Consider the following 19,030-nt stretch of genomic DNA (forward strand, 5'->3'; position numbering starts at 1 on the left):
CACGGAATTCGAATCAACACTAGATTCGCAATACCTGTTTACTGCTATGGCGTAAAATATTGTTAAGTTGCTAAGGCTGGGAATGGGCGTAAACATTGTGTAGCGGCACAAACTCAGCCGACTTTCATCGATCAGAAAGGGGCCCAGTTAAGACGCACGATCTGTACAATTTACATATAGGCACTGTGAGATAAAGCGCCACTGGATGCACTTAAACTGTTTGAGATGTACTGATCTTGGTTCTATTATTCCAATATGCTCTATGTGTTTAGAATTTCATCATTATCAAAGGCTAATACTTAATCTCATTATTATGATCCAGTATAAACATTTCCAAATGGATGCATGATTGTGTAGTCAATATCCCTTAACAACTGTCAAATGGAAATGAATATTGACTAAAAAACCAAGTATGCTTTTGGACAAATATCTGCTGACTCATATTGATGAGATTAAGTATTTGCCTTTGATAATGACGTAAAACGAAACGCGTAATGCATATTGGAATTATAAAGTAGTGTAGCCATGTATGGAAGTGCAACGTGGACAAGAAATAGTTTAGACAAAAAGAGTATAGAAACTTTTTTAATGTGGTGCTACAGAAGGATGCTGAAGATTAGATGGGTAGATCACATAACTAATGAGGAGGTACTGAATAGAATTGGGGAGAAGAGAAATTTGTGGCACAACCTGACTAGAAGAAGGGATCGATTGGTAGGACATGTTCTGAGGCATCAAGGAATCACCAATTTAGTATTGGAGGGAGGCACGGAGGGTAAAAATCGTAGAGGGAGACTAAGAGATGAATATACTAAGTAGATTCAGAAAGATGTAGGTTGCAGTAGGTACTGGGAGATGAAGAAGCTTACACAGGATAGAGTAGCATGGAGAGCTGCATCAAACCAGTCTCTGGATTGAAGACCACAACAACAACAACAGACATCTTAAAATGTTTACAGTGCTTCCACGGTACTAAAGAGAATAGTAAGGGGAGCCACAGATTAGAATACGTCCAACAAATAATGGTCGACGAAAGTGCAAATTGTATTCTGAGTTGAAGAGGTTGGCAAGAGAGAGAAATTCGTGGCGTACCACATCGACACAGCGAGAAGTTTGTCAGCGCATGCCACACTACACGGTATTACCATGATGCTTCCAGGGGTGACTAATTTTTGTCTGGTGTGCTTATTTCTTATATCCATAGATGTCTGTCCATCTTGTACTACTACCCTTTTTGTTGTTTGTTTTGTGATTGTAGAGCGCACATATTACCCTTTTTTTATTTACTCTGTATAGTATTGGTTACTTCATATTTACTCTATAGTACCGACTACTGCATTGTACACTACTGGGCATAAAATTGCTACACCAAGAAGAAATGCAGATGATAAACGGGTATTCATTGGACACATTTGCTATACTAGAACTGACATGTGATCATATTTTCACGCAATTTGAGTGAATAGATCCCGAGAAATCAGTACCCAGAACAACCACCTCTGGCCATAATAACGGCCTCCACACGCCTGGACATTGAGTCAAACAGAGCTTGGATGGCGTGTACAGGTACAGCTGCCCATGCAGCTTCAACACGATATCACGATACCACGATACCACTGGCGTATTGTGACGAGCCAGTTGCTCGGCCACCATTGACCAGACGTTTTCAAATTGTGGGAAGTCTGGAGAATGCTCTGACCAGGGCAGAAGTAGAACATTTCCTGTATCCAGAAAGGCCCGTACAGGACTGCAACATGCAGCATTATCCTGCTGAAATGTAGGGATTCGCAGGGGTCGAATGGAGGGTAGAGCCACGGGTCGTAACACATCTAAAATGTAACGTCCACTGATCAAAGTGCCGTCAATGCGAACAAGAGGTGACCGAGACGTGTAACCAATGGCACCGCATACCATCGCTCCGGGTGATACGCCAGTATGGCGATGACGACTACAGGCTTTCAATGTGCGTTCATAGCGATGTCGCCAAACAGGGATGCGACCATCACGATGCTGTAAACAGAACCTGGATTCATCCGAAAAAATGTCAATTTGCCATTCCTGCACCCAGGCTCGTCGTTGAATACACAATCGCAGCCGCTCGTGTCTGTGATGCAGCGTCAACGGTAACCGCAGCCATGGTCTCCGAGCTGACAGTCCATGCTGCTGCAGACGTCGTCGAACTGTTCGTGCAGATGATTGTTGTCTTGCAAACGTCCCCATCTGTTGACTCAAGGATCGAGACGTGGCTGCACGATCCGTTACAGCCATGCGGACAAGATGACTGTCATCTCGACTGCTAGTGATACGAGGCGGTTGGGATCCAGCACGGCGTTCCGTATTATCCGCCTGAACCCACCGATTCCATGTTCTGCTAACAGTCATTGGATCACGACCAACGCGAGCAGGAATGTCGCGATACGAAAAACCGCAATTGCGATAGGCTACAATGCGATATTTATCAAAGTCGGAAACGTGATGGTACGCATTTCTCCTCCTTACACGAGGCATCACAAAAACGTTTCACCAGGCAACGCAGGTCAACTGGTGTTGGTGTATGAGAAATCGGTTGGAAACTTTCCTCATGTCAGCACGTTGTAGGTGTCGCCACCGGCGTCAACCTTGTGTGAATGTTCTGAAAAGCTTATCATTTGCATATCACAGTATCTTCTTCCTGTCGGCTAAATTTCGCGTCTGTAGCACGTCATCTTCGTGGTGTAGCAATTTTAATGGCGAGTAGTGTATGCAGCCTCATAGAGCCTCGAATGTGCATCGTCATTGTCTAGCATCTCACCATCACACTCAAATGGATGTTGCCCGTTTCTGAAGATTTCCTCAAACTTCAGCCTACCCTCCGAGCCTAATGAGCGTAAACGAAAGCCATTCGTGCTGTGTGAAAGTGCACTGCATTACTTTCTGGTGAGGATCCACAGTGCGACGAGATACGACACAGACGATGCTTAGAATTTGGAAGTAAGTACCGTAGGTGACCAACTGACCGGCCGGCAGCGCGCAGTCGGTGACGGTGGGCGCGTCCGGCTCGAGCCCGTTGGCGACGGAGCCCTTCTCGGGGCTGCTGTTGTTGGAGGAGACGGTGGTGAAGGCGGTGGTCGTCTCGGAGATGGTGGGCAGCGGCCGGCCGATGACGGTGACGACGGCGGCGGCCAGCCCGCCGGAGGTGCCGGCCGCGCCCGCCACCACGCCGCCCGCCGCCGGGTTGCGCGCCGCCGCGCCGCCGCCCGCAGACGCCGTCACCCGCCGCCGGATGCGCTTGCGCGCCGTCTGCGGGCACGGCAAGGCGGACGGCCTGAGCGGTCGCTGCTCAGTCTGAGCCACATGCCGACATGCACATGCGGGGAAGATGGTTCCCCAGAACACACTGTCTTCTTCTGCTGGCATTACGCGAACAGTAGGCATAAATTACACTTACAGAGCAATGGGCACAAGTAAATCCATTAACAGACGGTATTTCCAAAACGACAAACAAAGAATACCTGCGGACGCGACACATCAGGCATGAATATTTGCAACGTAACAACAATCTCCACAGGGTGACATCGACGCCCACAGTGTCAGCGACAACATTGGCACTGAACGGTCCCGGCGGAGGTTCGGCTCTCAAATGGTTCTGAGCACTATGGGACTCAACTGCTGTGGTCATCAGTCCCCTAGAACTTAGAACTACTTAAACCTAACTAACCTAAGGACATCACACACATCCATGCCCGAGGTAGGATTCGAACCTGCGACCGTAGCAGTCGCACGGTTCCGGACTGCGCGCCTAGAACCGCGAGACCACCGCGGCCGGGGCGAGGATTTGAGTCCTCCCTCTGGCATGGGTGTGTGTATTTGTTCTTAGGATAATTTAGGTTAAGTTGTATGTAAGCTTGGGGACTGATGATCTTTGCAGTTAAGTCCCATAAGATTTCACACGCATTTGAAATTTCACACGCATTTGAACATTTTTTGACACTGAAAGAGAATAGGAAAAAGAGCAAGATTAGATACAATACTAAATAACACACACAGAACTATGAAGAAAGCACCGAATGTTGTACATGTATCAATATCTAATGTGAATACTTAGCATTTGCAATCAATTTCTCTGTTACTAACAATGAATTATTTTATTGCGACTGGCAGTCAACAGTGGAGGAAACCATTCCGAGATATTCACCGGCAGTCACAGTTGGTGATGGCAGCAATAAATCTCTCTTCCATCATATAATCTTCTACATGATTCTTGAAGCAACAAAATTATTATTTAAAAGTAATCTTATTCTATGTCAAATGTTGCATAACAAAAGAAAAAAAACTCCAAAATGCTTACAAACGAAAACTATACGTATCCAGGTACAACAAAGGGTGCTTTCTTTGCTAGATTCCCAACTTTTTGCACCACACGTACCCTAGTATTCATTATCCTTAATTATTACTTGACTCGTATGTACAATTTTTCTGTGCATTTTGGCATGTTGTGTCTGATTCGTAATACGTACGACCTGTTTTAAAATATCAGGTAACAGATCTTTAAATTAGCAGTAAATAAAATACTAAGAGCACGAAAATTCAAACAAACGCAAAGTGTCGGGAGCAGTGTTTCGGGACAGGAAGGGGGTATTGTTGTGCGAGTTCTTGCCCATCGGTACAACAATCAACGCTGCCAGGTTCTGCGAGGGTGCAAAAATTGCGCCGTGCAATTCAAAACAAGAGGACGGGTATGCTGTCCAAGGGGGTGCGTTTGCATCAAGGATAACGCTGGACCGCACACCGCTAAAGCCACCAACGAGCTCATCGCGAAATTTGGATGGGGTATTGCAAAACACACACCATACAGCCTGGACTTAGCCCCAAGTGACTACCGTCTTTTGCCTAACATGAAGAAACACCTGGGTATAACGCATTTCGGCGACAGACAAGAGTTGTAAGAAGCGGTTCTGAGGTAACAGTTTTTTTTATACTTCAACATTCAAAAGCTCGTACAACGCATTCAAAATGTATTGACCTCAGTGGTGACTATGTAAAAAATAGGTTAAAATCTGAAGTTTCCAAAAATGTACGCATTCATGAAATAAACATGTTTTACAGTGTGGAAAAAAATTGGGAACCTTATTTTACGGACACCCCTACTAATAAAATTGTTAGACCAATTTAAACTTTCAACTGGTTATCACACGTTGATTTAATATCCACTGATATGATTATGATGATGACGATGAATATCATCATCATCGTCCTCAGATTTTTGGGTAAGACATATTTCCCTGTTCCGGAAACAAGCAATTTAAAGCTGATCGCATCATTTTCTTCGTGGTCGTCCTGCCCTCCTTCCATCCTTGGCCTGTACTCATAGGTCTTTCTTTGGTGTCCGACTTTGATCCATACTTCGTAATGACATGCCGTTCCTTTCTATAATGTTGCATCTTTTCTACTGTTCCTACAATACGGATCTCCTCTCTTATTGTTTCTACAGTGATCTTCCAGTTTATATACAGCCACAGGCCTTAGAAATTTGTACGGATACCATTTCACAAATGTTCGGAGCACTTTTCAGTGGTGGACCAAGGAACGTTCATCTGTCGTGGCACAACTCGTGCATGGCTTCAGAATCTCACACTGCGTAAAGCATCGTCAGCGATGGCATCAGTAATTTCTTCAACAATATGTGTGCAACTGTCCGTCGGTCTGTCCCAGGCGCAGTTTTCAAAGAGAGTCAAATGGGTCTGAGCATGTCGAGTAGGCTATTTCTGTTGCTACATTCCTCTTAATAGTTTTTTCCAGTAAAAGCATAGGCCTACTTTGGCTCCATAGAACAGGAAAGGTAGAATAACAGAATTGTATAATTTAATTACTGCCGCTTTTCTGATTTTATTCATGGACGTTCTTTTTATCGTACCTATCTTGTCGAGGTCTTAACTTTAGTTTTTTATGGAATTGGTTAAATTATATTGCTTTGCATTGGTTGTAAGGACCATACGGCTCTTTGTATGTTGTCTGACGTATTCGTCAACATAACCCTGTCATCTGCATAAAGGCGTGATTTACGTGTACACGGTTGTTATAATTAATCTTTCTGTACTTGTGCCAGTGTAGGCGGAAAACTATTCACTGTAGTGGTGTCCAAATTTATAGGAATGGTGTTCAGATTGAGCGCTGCAGGATTTGCGTTATTGGAAGTGTGAGCATCATGACTTTCCCTTAGGAGCCGGTACTCGTATGGCGACGCAGGGCTGAAAGAGGAGCATCACTGTGCACTGCGCTTGCACACTGTATAGCTGGACAAGGTGTGCAGGGCTTCAATCTTACAGCTGTTTTATCAAAACAACAGCAACAGAGCTGCTCCTCTTTGCGAGTATCGACGCACTGAAGGAATACGCTGACGTCCTTATTCTGCACCGTGGCTGAAGTACATGATTCGCAAGTTCGGATAACTGGTGATTTAGGAACTGCTCCTCAGAGAATCTGACAGCCAACTGCGACACAAATTGTTAAAGAATTTGCTGATGCCGTGGCTGCGAGTGCTGGACGCAATGTGCAGGAGCCGTGTCGTGACAGATGAACATTCCATAGCCCACCTTTCGAAAAATGCTGTGAATAATTGCGAAGTGGTATCTCTAGTGCGGTTCCAGCTGTCGTGGATACAAATGGCCGTCACATTGAGAAATGTTTGTGACCTGGGACACAATCACGAGGCGCAGTTAACAATGTTATCCCGTCATGTGGAAGTTAAAATGTGTTTTTTTTCTTAATGGTCTATTCGATATTTCTCTTCCACGTGTCCATACTAATGTTTCCACAAAATTTCATTGTCTGCGATCACTATATTTCATGGGGCGCTCTCAAGCAGGGAAAGTTTAATTGTAACCACCTTGTATACTTTTATACCAAAATGGTGTTCCGCGTATTTTTTACTATTCTGTGAACAAAAGCAGTCGACGGTGCATGTTATGACGCAGAAACTTCGGCGTAAGCAATCTACAACTAATCCAGCTCATTATTCAACGTTGCTCTTTAATGGCGCAATATCCATTTGGAAAGCGTCTCTGGACTCAATAAAGTACCTGTGAGGAACTGAAACGACTATTCATGAATTCAGTTCTATCTTAGAGATTTGTTTACAAGGTTTTCATTCGTTATTAGGTACAGTCACAGTTAAACAGACCGTTTTTTGCGATAGGAAACACCACCCCAAGGAGCTTTCGCCGCAGTTGGATTTAACAGCTGACGACTAATGTAAGAAACGTCGAATGTAATCGAAATGTGGACAGCGGTCTGATGATGAAACTGCGTTTCGGGATGGGTAACTGTGCTATTTGTGTAAATAAATAGCATTCTTAGCAGTAGCTTGTTACTGTTTTCTTCTCTGCAAGAATCAACATGTATTTTACACACAGCCACGGTCTCAGATGCGAGTTTTCGACAAAATAGCAGTGATATTTAGTCCGTACATCTTTCTAAACGGTGAATTACCCAAATGAATAAGAATGGCAAGATTTTATCAGTGTCGCATAAACTAGGTCGGAAGTAGGGGAGTGCATTATGTTTCTTGGCACGCTTGAGGAATGCTGTTGCCACGGCGGCCACCGCCCGGGGCATTCGTCCTGGTGAGGCTCATTAAGCAAACACATACCCGCACTCGGCAAGATGAGTCCCTGGCGTGTGGCCGTTGTGTTCCGGAGACTTCTAACAGATGACGCCCGCGACCTTGCTCAGAGGGGCGTCTCCCTCAGTTCTCCAGTCCCATATTCCACGTTGACATAAAAACTTAGTTTATCCTTTCATTTCAAAGAAAGACAGAGGTCTTAGCATTGTCAAGTTTGGCAGAGTTTATAATTTCTGTCCACTAATTCCCGACGTTGGGCCAAGATCATCTCTGTCTCTCGTTTCTTTTATCAGTTTACTTTTTCGTGTTCGTTTCCAACATGCTGTGGGAGTATCTCTCAATCACTTTTCTTCAATACGAGCATTTCTTTCTAGGGTCTCCAGTGGATGGCTTAAAGAAGTGGGCAGGCGCCAGTTTGCTTGTAACTGCAAGCGACCACAGTAAAGCGTGACTGACAGAAACTCAGTGTCCATCCCAAAATACATCATCTGATTAAAAGTGTCCGGACACCCCTAAGCAAGGTCCTGTCAGTAGAGAAGCAATAAGACAGAATGGTTCTGTCGGGAGAGATCAGTGATTTCGAACATGAACTAGTCATTGTGTGTCACCTGAGTCACACATCCATCAGCGACATTTCGGTCCATCTAAAGCTGCCCACGTCGGCTGTACGTGATGTGACCGTGAAATGGAACCGTGATGGAACAACTGTAGCTAAACCAAGAGCAGAGAAATCTCACATACTGACGGACACGTCTGTCGAGCTTTGCTGAGGGAAGTTGTAAAAAATCGTATGAATCGTTTGTGAGTTCTAAAGTACTGTCAGTGGTCCAGCTGCTACAACGACTGTGCTTACGGAGTGGGGTACAACGATCGAACAGCACCTCATAAAAACATTCTGTAGTCAACGCCAAGCTGCGCTTGAGGTGAAGTAAAAAGCGAAAAGCGACGTCACTGGGTAGTGGATGACTGTGAACGATTGATATGGAGTTATAAATCGCGTTATACCCTGGGGAAATGTGATGGAAGGGCTTGGATTTGACGAATGCCTGGAGAAAGTTAGGGTCAATAGCGACTTACGGCCGAGGTGGTGGTGCAGTGTCACAGTGTTGATCGTGGCTAGGGTATGCTCGCTGTGTTCCGCATAAGACACAAAAAATGCGGAAGGATACGAACGCAGTTCACAGCACTTAGTGCTGTGTCCAGTACGGGAACAACTCGGAGATGGACAGCATGGTAGTGGTCCCTGTCGTGTAGCACTGTCTGTGAGGCAATTATTTGTGGACAATGAAATTCCTGAAATGGACTGGGTTTCCCATCGTCCCGACCTGAACCTAGTGGAATACTTTCACTCCAGATGCCAGCGTTTAATGTCATTGTCTTCTGTGGTTTCGGCCCTTGAGGATGAATGGGCTGCTATTCCTTCACAGATATGCACGTACCTGACTGGAAGTGTTCCCAGCAGACTTTAAGCCTTCATAAAGGTGAAAGTTGGATACAGCCCGTGGTTATGTTCACTAATAGGTGTCTGGATAATTCTGATTTGGTATGTCACGCTGACCGCGTGGGTTGCAGGCGGAGTACGAAATGAGGCTGGTCATATACTTAGAGCATCGTCCTGGCCAGTGGTACGATAGCGGGGGAGCGGAGCGGGTTAACGGGGGACGGGGGTAAGACAGATTGGCGGATGAAGGTAAAAAAGGAAAACTGGCTGCCAGGCCCGGAATTCCACGGGTCAGTCGACCGATCGCCCTGTCATCTCCAGTCACTTATCATCGAATGCGGCATGGAGGGGAATGGGGTCAGCACACCGCGCTCGTGGTTGCTGTCGACATTTCAACTTTGGAGACGCAACTACTGAGTCAGGTAGGTTGTTAGTTGTCATGCACCCTGCTCTACCCTACCATCACGGAAAAATCCCTGACGTTACCGGGAATCGAACATGCGTCTTTCGCAAGACGGACTGTTGATAGACTACGGAGACGAATGTAACAGCGCATACCTTCAGTAATGTTGTTTTAACCGATAAAATGGTACGCAGATACTGGTATCCACGAGCGTACCTCAGAATACCTGAAGATAATATTTTATTTTTCGGTAAAAGGTAAAAGACAATGTCAGTATCAGGATTTTCAGTTTTTCTATTGTAAGGACCGATAGTAATAATCATTAATGCTCAAGTTACTTATTATTATTTACTGGCTGAAGGGGACCCGCTTTGTTTGAGGTTTCATCTTTTTCTTTTTTCTGGATATGGAATAAAATATGCGTAATTTCTTGGAGGAGCTCTTGGTACGAGGGCATATTCGACGGATGGACTGGCCTACCGCTTCCTCCCTTTCTTAAATCCCATTGAGCACCTGTGGGATACTTTGGGAAGACAGTTGCACGCATCCACGTACGTCGACGACCATCCGGAGGAATGAAACACCCTACGACAGATAATCGCTACCAACCTTGCAAAGAGCATGCGAGCATTTTGCAGAGCATTGCCATTCATGGTGATCGCACATCCTGTTATGAGTCACGTCCTGCCTTTAATACACTCTTGGAAATTGAAATAAGAACACCGTGAATTCATTGTCCCAGGAAGGGGAAACTTTATTGACACATTCCTGGGGTCAGATACATCACATGATCACACTGACAGAACCACAGGCACATAGACACAGGCAACAGAGCATGCACAATGTCGGCACTAGTACAGTGTATATCCACCTTTCGCAGCAATGCAGGCTGCTATTCTCCCATGGAGACGATCGTAGAGATGCTGGATGTAGTGCTGTGGAACGGCTTGCCATGCCATTTCCACCTGGCGCCTCAGTTGGACCAGCGTTCGTGCTGGACGTGCAGACCGCGTGAGACGACGCTTCATCCAGTCCCAAACTTGCTCAATGGGGGACAGATCCGGAGATCTTGCTGGCCAGGGTAGTTGACTTACACCTTCTAGAGCACGTTGGGTGGCACGGGATACATGCGGACGTGCATTGTCCTGTTGGAACAGCAAGTTCCCTTGCCGGTCTAGGAATGGTAGAACGATGGGTTCGATGATGGTTTCGATGTACCGTGCACTATTCATTGTCCCCTCGACGATCACCAGAGGTGTACGGCCAGTGTAGGAGATCGCTCCCCACACCATGTTGCCGGGTGTTGGCCCTGTGTGCCTCGGTCGTATGCAGTCCTGATTGTGGCGCTCACCTGCACGGCGCCAAACACGCATACGACCATCATTGGCACCAAGGCAGAAGCGACTCTCATCGCTGAAGACGACACGTCTCCATTCGTCCCTCCATTCACGCCTGTCACGACACCACTGGAGGCAGGCTGCACGATGTTGGGGCGTGAGCGGAAGACGGCCTAACGGTGTGCGGGACCGTAGCCCAGCTTCATGGAGACGGTTGCAAATGGTCCTCGCCGATACCCCAGGAGCAACAGTGTCCCTAATTTGCTGGGAAGTGGCGGTGCGGTCCCCTACGGCACTGCGTAGGATCCTACGGTCTTGGTGTGCATCCGTGCGTCGCAGCTGTCCGGTCCCAGATCGACGGGAACGTGCACCTTCCGCCGACCACTGGCGACAACATCGATGTACTGTGGAGACCTCACGCCCCACGTGTTGAGCAATTCGGCGGTACGTCCACCCGGCCTCCCGCATGCCCACTATACGCCCTCGCTCAAAGTCCGTCAACTGCACATACGGTTCACGTCCACGCTGTCGCGGCATGCTACCAGTGTTAAAGACTGCGATGGAGCTCCGTATGCCACGGCAAACTGGCTGACACTGACGGCGGCGGTGCACAAATGCTGCGCAGCTAGCGCCATTCGACGGCCAACACCGCGGTTCCTGGTGTGTCCGCTGTGCCGTGCGTGTGATCATTGCTTGTACAGCCCTCTCGCAGTGTCCGGAGCAAGTATGGTGGGTCTGACACACCGGTGTCAATGTGTTCTTTTTTCCATTTCCAGGAGTGTAGTTTCCAGGGAACCATAATAAATTTTGACGACCTTGGAGTATTTCCTTTTTTCAAATAAAACTGTCATTTCTGTTCTCCCCATTACGTATTTCTTCAGGCACCTTCTGTACTATACAGCAGCAGCTGTTTCTATGTCGCATGTTAATGTAACTTCCTACATGTAACTTCCGCTGGCGGTTATGACGTCTGTGACCAAAGCTGCAGTTCTGTGTAACATGTAGAGTGGACATCAGAGTGCATTAATTTTCAACGTGTTTACTAATGTTACCAGACCGGGTAGGCCGTATAAGGGATGTGAACAGCGCCAGATACTCACTGATCATTGCAAAGTACAGGGAGATACAGCGTACTCGTGGGAGACTTCATTATCAGCATCTGACAGTTTGAAAAAGACCTCACTGTACGTCTGCTTTTTGTTGTTACGGTTCAATTCTGCGATATCCACATATATGGGGCATTTGGTTGTGACAGTGGCACGATGTTGGACGACATGGGAATTTCATAGCAGACATATACGTCGTCAAGGTTCGGATCGACAATTCTTGACCACCACAATTACCATGCCGTCGACCAAAAGCAACATAACCCCTTTACATCTGTGTCTGCCAGAACACGTAATGAAATCCTTGCAACATTCTGCAAACCATCACAAACATACTCAACAAGGTTCATGTCTGGAGAATTTGGTGGCCAGTGGAAGTGTTTAAACTCAACAAAATGTATCTGGAGCTACTGAGTAGCAATTGTGGACGTATGGGGTGTCTCATTCTCCTGCTGGAATTACCCAAGTCAGTCGGAATGCACAGTGGACGTGAACGGATGCACGTGTCAGAGTCGTATCTACACGTATCAGGGGTGACATAACACTCCAACTGCTAACGCCCCACACCATCAAAGAGCCGCCACTAGTTTCAGATGGTTCTAATGGCTCTAAGCACTATGAGACTTAAACATCTGAGGTCATCAGTCCCATAGACTTACGACTTCTTAAACCTAACTAATCTAAGGACATCACACACATCCATGCCCGAGGCAGGATTCGAACCTGCGACCGTAGCAGCAACGAGGTTCCAGACTGAAGCGCCTAGAACCGCTCGGCCACAGCGGCCGGCCGCCACCAGCTTGAACAGTCGTCTGTTGACTTGCAGGTTCCATGGATCCATGAGGTTTACTCCACACCCGTACATGTCCATTCGATCAATACAATTTGCAACGAGACTCGTCCGACCAGGCAGCATGTTTCCGGTCTTCTACAGTCCTATTTCAGTGTTCACGGGCCCAGGCGAGCCGTGAAGCATTGTGTCGTGCAGTTATCAAGGATTCACGAGAGTGCCTTCCGCTTCGAAAACCCATATCGATGATGTTTCGTTGAATGGTCCTCATGCTGATACTTGTTGATGGCCCAGCATTGAAATCTGCAGCAATTTGCGGAAGGGTTGCACTTCAGTCACAATGAACGACTGCCTTCAGTCGTCGTTGGTCTCGTTCTTGCAGGACTTTTTTTCGGCCGTAGCGATGTCGGATATTTGACGTTTTACCGGATTTCTGATATTTACGGCAAACGCGTGAAATGGTCGTATGGGAAAATCCTCACTTCATCGCTACCTCGGAGGTGCTGTGCCCCATCGCTTGGGTGCCGACTATAACACCACGTTCAGACTCACTCAAATCTTGATAACCTGCCAATGTAGCAGCAGAAAACGATCTAACAACTGTCTAAGACGCTTGTTTCCTTATGTAGGAGTTGCCGACCGCAACGCCGTATTCTGTAAGTTTACGTATCTCTGTATTTGAATACGCATACCTATCCCAGTTTCTTTGTCGGTTCAGTGCATGAGGCGCATCGTAAATTTCAATTTCTTTTTTTAGTGGGCAATATTCATTTGAACATGGCACCCATAGATGGGGACAAAATTTTAGTAACATACATCAGTCATGGTTTTTCATACCACAAGTTTTATCCACAGCATGCTTCGTCCATATTTGCTAAGATTATCATAACTGATGTAATCGACTAGCTACTGGTATCACTTGACTAACTGGGCTACCATTATTTGCGAATTTCATTGATGATAAACTTTTACAGCTCCAGAAGAACAATGATTTCAATCTTTAATAAGTGTTTCTGTAAGATGGCGATATTTTGCCACCATACATTTAATATTCTGTAAATTGATTTCGATTTATATTACATCACATTTACGATACACGACTGTATTATTGATAATTTCATTGGCTGATACTGGCTAGCACCACATACTAAGAATTTCTGTAGTATTGCTTGTCCGGAAATTAAGTAGAGCTGAGCGCTGACAGAAAGGGCGACGTGGGCAGTATGTGCTTCAGAAGCCGCTACGGGCTAAAGTGGGGCCGGGGAGAGAGTTGTCGTGTTCTGCAGGGGCGGAGATTTACTGCTCTGAGAGAGAGAAAAGTGAGGAGGCGGCGGTTTACAAGGATGAAGGAAGCGGAATGCCTGTAGTGTGCACAGTGTGGTGGTAGGTTGCAATCTGATGGGGGAAAAAAATCAGAATAGCGTACGTGGTGGCAGAGTATCAGGGGTGGAACAAGGCGAAAAACTGCTTTCTTAGTGTGAAGGAATGCATGTGGCACGCTACCCACTGTAAAGCAGAGCCGCATATTTGAATGGCGGAGTGCCAAGGATGTAGGAGTGGAAGTGGAAACGTCCAGAAAATCTACTGAAAGGAGTATGAGCTGCAGGTGATGGGTTGGCAGCTTCATGGCCCATGTAGTGGGAGGTAATGTTTTGTAACGACCGCTGGGAATCGTGGCCTGAGTTCAGATATGGACGCTAAGTGTCCGGGAGGGAGCGGGCACATGGTGTGGAGACTCTTTCCTAAAGGGATTGATCGAAGATACTTCCCTCCGGAAAACATGGCGGCTAAATTTAGAGAAGTGTTGATTTCATCAAAAGGTGCTCATGAAGTCAATTCTCTCTGAACAGAGTCGTTATTCTGTTTACTCGAGCGACGATTGGTTAGTTTTCTGTGGAGTCTGATGTACGTTGAAGTGCTTGTTCACGGAAAAATACTTGAGGCAAATTTCTGTTCCGGGCTAGTGAGCAAACAGAAATATTGACTCACGTTGTGTCTTGTACTAAGATAACTTCAGCCCTAGGAGTTTGCGGACGCTGTACAGCGTCCACTGCGTATTCACAGAATTAGAGGTTTGTCACGCACATCATCTGCATAGCTGCATAGCAGAACATCGGTACAGCTGTCTGTACTTCAGTAGGTCATACGCGCACTTCGGTTCGGCAGACAGGGAGTCTCTGTTAATGTGTTGGGTTCCATTTGCTTGTCCACCGAGCTTTATTCTGAAAGTTCCAGTTAGCGTGTACGTCTATGTTTCTCACCGCTAATCGGTATCAGCCAACTTTGTGTCTATCTATTAAAAGGAAGTGCAATCTAAAAAAAGTCGAACATATGTTCTGTCAATATCGTAATTACATGTATTGTACACCCTGACAGTGTGTACTTCATGTTTATACAATGTTTTCACCCTAGATGTTTTTTGGGAGCAAATAGCTTACAGTATCCAAATTGTGATTCATTTTCGTAGCATAGTTATATGAATAACTGGTTTGATTAGCTAGATTGAAGTGAAGTAAAATCACAAAACGACACTTCGTTTTACGGAAATCCCTTTCTTTTTGTTCCATGAATTTCCCAACTTCCCTGAGGTCATCCACAAATCTAATGTGAAGCAAAACAATATCGCTTCTTGTGCAAGTCAGTGCGTATTATAACAAACGCACTCAAAGTTTATTTGTTAGATATGTAAACATTGTCTTCACTTCTTCACTAACGAATTGTTTCATTCATAGCTCTCTCAACTCTTCAGGTAGGTTCTCAGTTGAATTGAATATTAGTTTATCGTCCTATCGACGACTAGATCATCAGACGCAGTACTACCTCGGCTTGAGGAAGGATGAGACTGGAAATCGACTGTGCCGTTTTCAAAGAAACCATCCCCAGCATTTTTCTTAAGCGATTTAGTGAAATCAAGATAAACCTGAATTTGGATGGCCAGATGGGGATTTGAAACATTAATCCCTATCTATAATTCTCCTTTTATTCCACACACATTATTAGAACGTTCTGCGTAATTCATAGTTTCGCGAAACATTTTTGCTCTCAAAATCTTCCAGTATTCATAAATATGCTTTTTTTAACAAACATTTCACGCTGAATCTTGGGTCGTCTAGTTCATGATTTTAGTAATTTTGATGTCTCTGGGGAAGCTCTAATGTGTACTCCGCTAGAGAAATGTCCTGACAATCGAAAACTTAGTTTGATTACTAATCTCAAAATTTGCAGATAGACTGATTTTGTTTCACCTGCTTCTATGTGCAACATTATAGTCAGAATACGTCATGCAAATAATTCATTGCTTTGTTTACACATTAGCATTATCTAACGTGCACGTGAAATGCAGAGAACTGTCAGATTTCTACGTTTACTAACAAGAAAAAGGAAGCAAGATACTCACAAACATTTACCAAGTCTTCCAAAATCCGCAGCCTCAAAAATCTCCTTTAATTATGTAAGTGCTTTGACAAACTATTATTCAGGCGCGCAAGGTATCCCTTGCTTGCTATATTTTCCAAATGCTCCAAATGGCTCTGAGCACTATGGGACTTAACTTCTGAGGTCATCAGTCCCCTAGAACTTATAACTACTTAAACATAACTAACCTAAGGACATCACAAACATCCTTGCCCGAGGCAGGATTCGAACCTGCGGCCGTCGTGGTCGCGCGGATCCAGACTGTAGCGCCTAGAACTGCTCGGCCACCCCTGCAGGTGCTATAATTTCTGTATCGGTCTCTGTTACGTGTAATCTCCCCGTCCATCAACGTTTAGGTAGCGGTCGTCAAACAAATATTAACACAATTTACGACCTGCAGTTTAAAAAATGACTGAGTACTAATAGAGTGATGTGGTTTTCTACTGATATAAGTGATATCCTGACTACTTAACTTTTCTAAAGGATAGTAAGATTGTAGTAATTATGAGAATAGAAAATGAGAGTAGTTTAGCACAAGTTTTAATCAGAGAAGTATACGGCAATGGCTTCCTTTGCTTTCTGTGAACAAATATATAACTTAGTTCTTATTCCAGAGTGTTCACTCTCAGGATGAGACGCACTGAGCGCAATATATATTTGTGAATGAATAAAATCGTCAGTAACAATTGAAATACCATTGAGGGAGGCAAAACTGTCTCTTCCACTGAAGTTTCAGGATTTCCATATATACTAATTTCTTATACTAATTCATTGCACATATGAACTGAAGTGTCATCATGCACTGGAATACCAACAAGACAGGAAAATTTGTCGTCCATAAACACACAAAGCTGATGTGTGTGGCTTCTCTATTTACAGTACGGCAAATATAACCTAGGTCCATTACGGATTTTACGAGTAATTTAATGAGTAACCATGAGTCTTTTTTATAGATCACCACTACAAAACTTTCCGCACATTGTCATTTATTTTTGTAATACGAAATTTATTTCAAATCGCCCCAAATTTATAATTTATTTCTTTGATAAGCATGGTAACTTGTACTTTCTCCTTGTTTTGTGGGGTCCTAACCCTTCAGCAGCGCGGAAGAGCTACTAACTGATAAGGTTCAGTCCGACAGCTTCTCAGCCGATTTTGAAGGAGATACTGTGTTCTGATAAACAATCAAATTTCTGATTTCATTTTTAAGGTATTGTAGTGATACAAAGCGTCAAAATATACAAATTTCATTTAATAGCTTACTTAAAAATATTTTCCAACGAATTTAACCTCCGTCTCATTCAGATTTAAATACCATACAGTTGTACTGTGCCAGCTATCCTTCACCTCATGCTTTTCAACTTTTATATTTTCTTCCGGCGTGTCTTGAAGAAACTCCTGTATCTTCCTAGAAGACTGTAATATTTTAGATGCCTTTTGGTGCCAATTTCTACTCTTTGCTCACAGTTTTAGTGTTATTTAGACTCTGTGTTTTGTATTTTTTCTCAGTCTTATTATTTACTTATTGTGTCTTGCCGCCCATGGGGTTTGTAAAAATATGAAGATCCACATGCATTTGAAAAAAAAAAAGATCAATACAATTCACGTTTAAAAGGAGAAAGACAAAAAGACATAGAAAATGATTTCACACTCAAACACTAGAAAAAGTAAAATCATAGGAAAGAACACTTTCTAAGAAATTTAAAATTTAGATAAGTTAGTAATTAATCTTTTATGTGGAAAAATCAACTGTTTATTGTCAAGCTGACATTAATGCAGGGAGCTGTGAAAATACTCTACATGCACAGTCTGTCGTGAAAAAGATCGTGTTCACTCTTACCATTAAGAAAACCGGATAGTTGTCGTTCGTAACTTTCACATTGTGTGTAAAATTTTTGGCAGTGATTCTTGTTTAAACGTCTGGGGTTGTATACAAAATTCTTGAAGTGAACTCGAGATTTGCGTATGCCATATTACGTCTACTTTTGATCCCTGATTGAAGAAACCTGTTAATTATTGCAATTAATAAGGTTATCTCAGTAGTCAGAAAACGTTCAAAAGGCGGAAGACAACTTGGAAAGTGTATTTGAATGCAATACGGTCGAGGCGACGTATGACGCTCTGCGCAAGTGCACTGGAGCAGTAAACGCTGCTTCACAGAAAAGGGAAACTGAAACAGTTAAATAATGTTATGAAAAAAAAGCGTTTAAATAAACTGAATTGTGTTATTTAATAACAATAACTGCAACTTAAGAATCCTAAAATTAAATTTATTTCATGAAGGTGACATTCTGTACTTGAGTTCCATTTTTGTGAAAACATTTCTGCAGTCTCTTTGATAAAATATGCACGGTTCCAAGAAGAATTTCAAGAGGAGTATCGACAGCTGCTTCTCGAATTCAAGCTTTCAGTTCTTTTGTTGTAACATTTCGACATCGCTACATCTTGCTTTTAAGGTAACCCTACAAGAAGAAATCGCAAGCTGGTAGATCATTGGATGTGGGACGCCATGGAATGTTCGTTCCGCGGAATTATATGATTGCCAAACAGGGAGCCATAGACATTCCTGCTGTATGTGACGCTGATGCGTCTTGCTGAAACCAGCCTTTGCCAGTATTTTGTGAAAATATCTGTAGTTTATGCACAACAAAAGCTTCGAGCTTGGTCACGTACCGTTCCGATGTGAGTGTAGTCGTAAGGCCATTCTCGTCTACAAAAAAATGTTATTATGCCGTATGATGAACAGCACACCACATGGTAAATTTCTTGCTCGGCAGTGGGTGTTGCCGTATCTGAGTAGGATTTTCCAGAGCCCAAAAATAAAAAAAAATTGTTTATTAACAAATCCATTTTTAAAACGTAAGGTCGTTCATAAACTCATGGTCATCGTTTATGTTTTCAAGCATTCGTCCACAGAATTGTCATCTCATGAAGTTATC

At 44.3% G+C, this 19,030-nt stretch overlaps 1 protein-coding gene across 1 annotated transcript in view; it reads right to left on the reverse strand.

The window, feature by feature from the left end:
- Positions 1-19,030, reverse strand: part of LOC126355415 (5-hydroxytryptamine receptor-like) — a 157,602-nt gene that overhangs the window by 14,194 nt on the left and 124,378 nt on the right. Inside the window, exon 4 of the mRNA XM_050005719.1 lies at positions 2,997-3,279. Coding sequence (XP_049861676.1) covers positions 2,997-3,279 — 283 coding nt within the window. The remainder of the gene's footprint in view (positions 1-2,996; positions 3,280-19,030) is intronic.

This window comes from Schistocerca gregaria, chromosome 3, assembly GCF_023897955.1.
Source record: "Schistocerca gregaria isolate iqSchGreg1 chromosome 3, iqSchGreg1.2, whole genome shotgun sequence".
Taxonomy (NCBI): domain Eukaryota; kingdom Metazoa; phylum Arthropoda; class Insecta; order Orthoptera; family Acrididae; genus Schistocerca; species Schistocerca gregaria.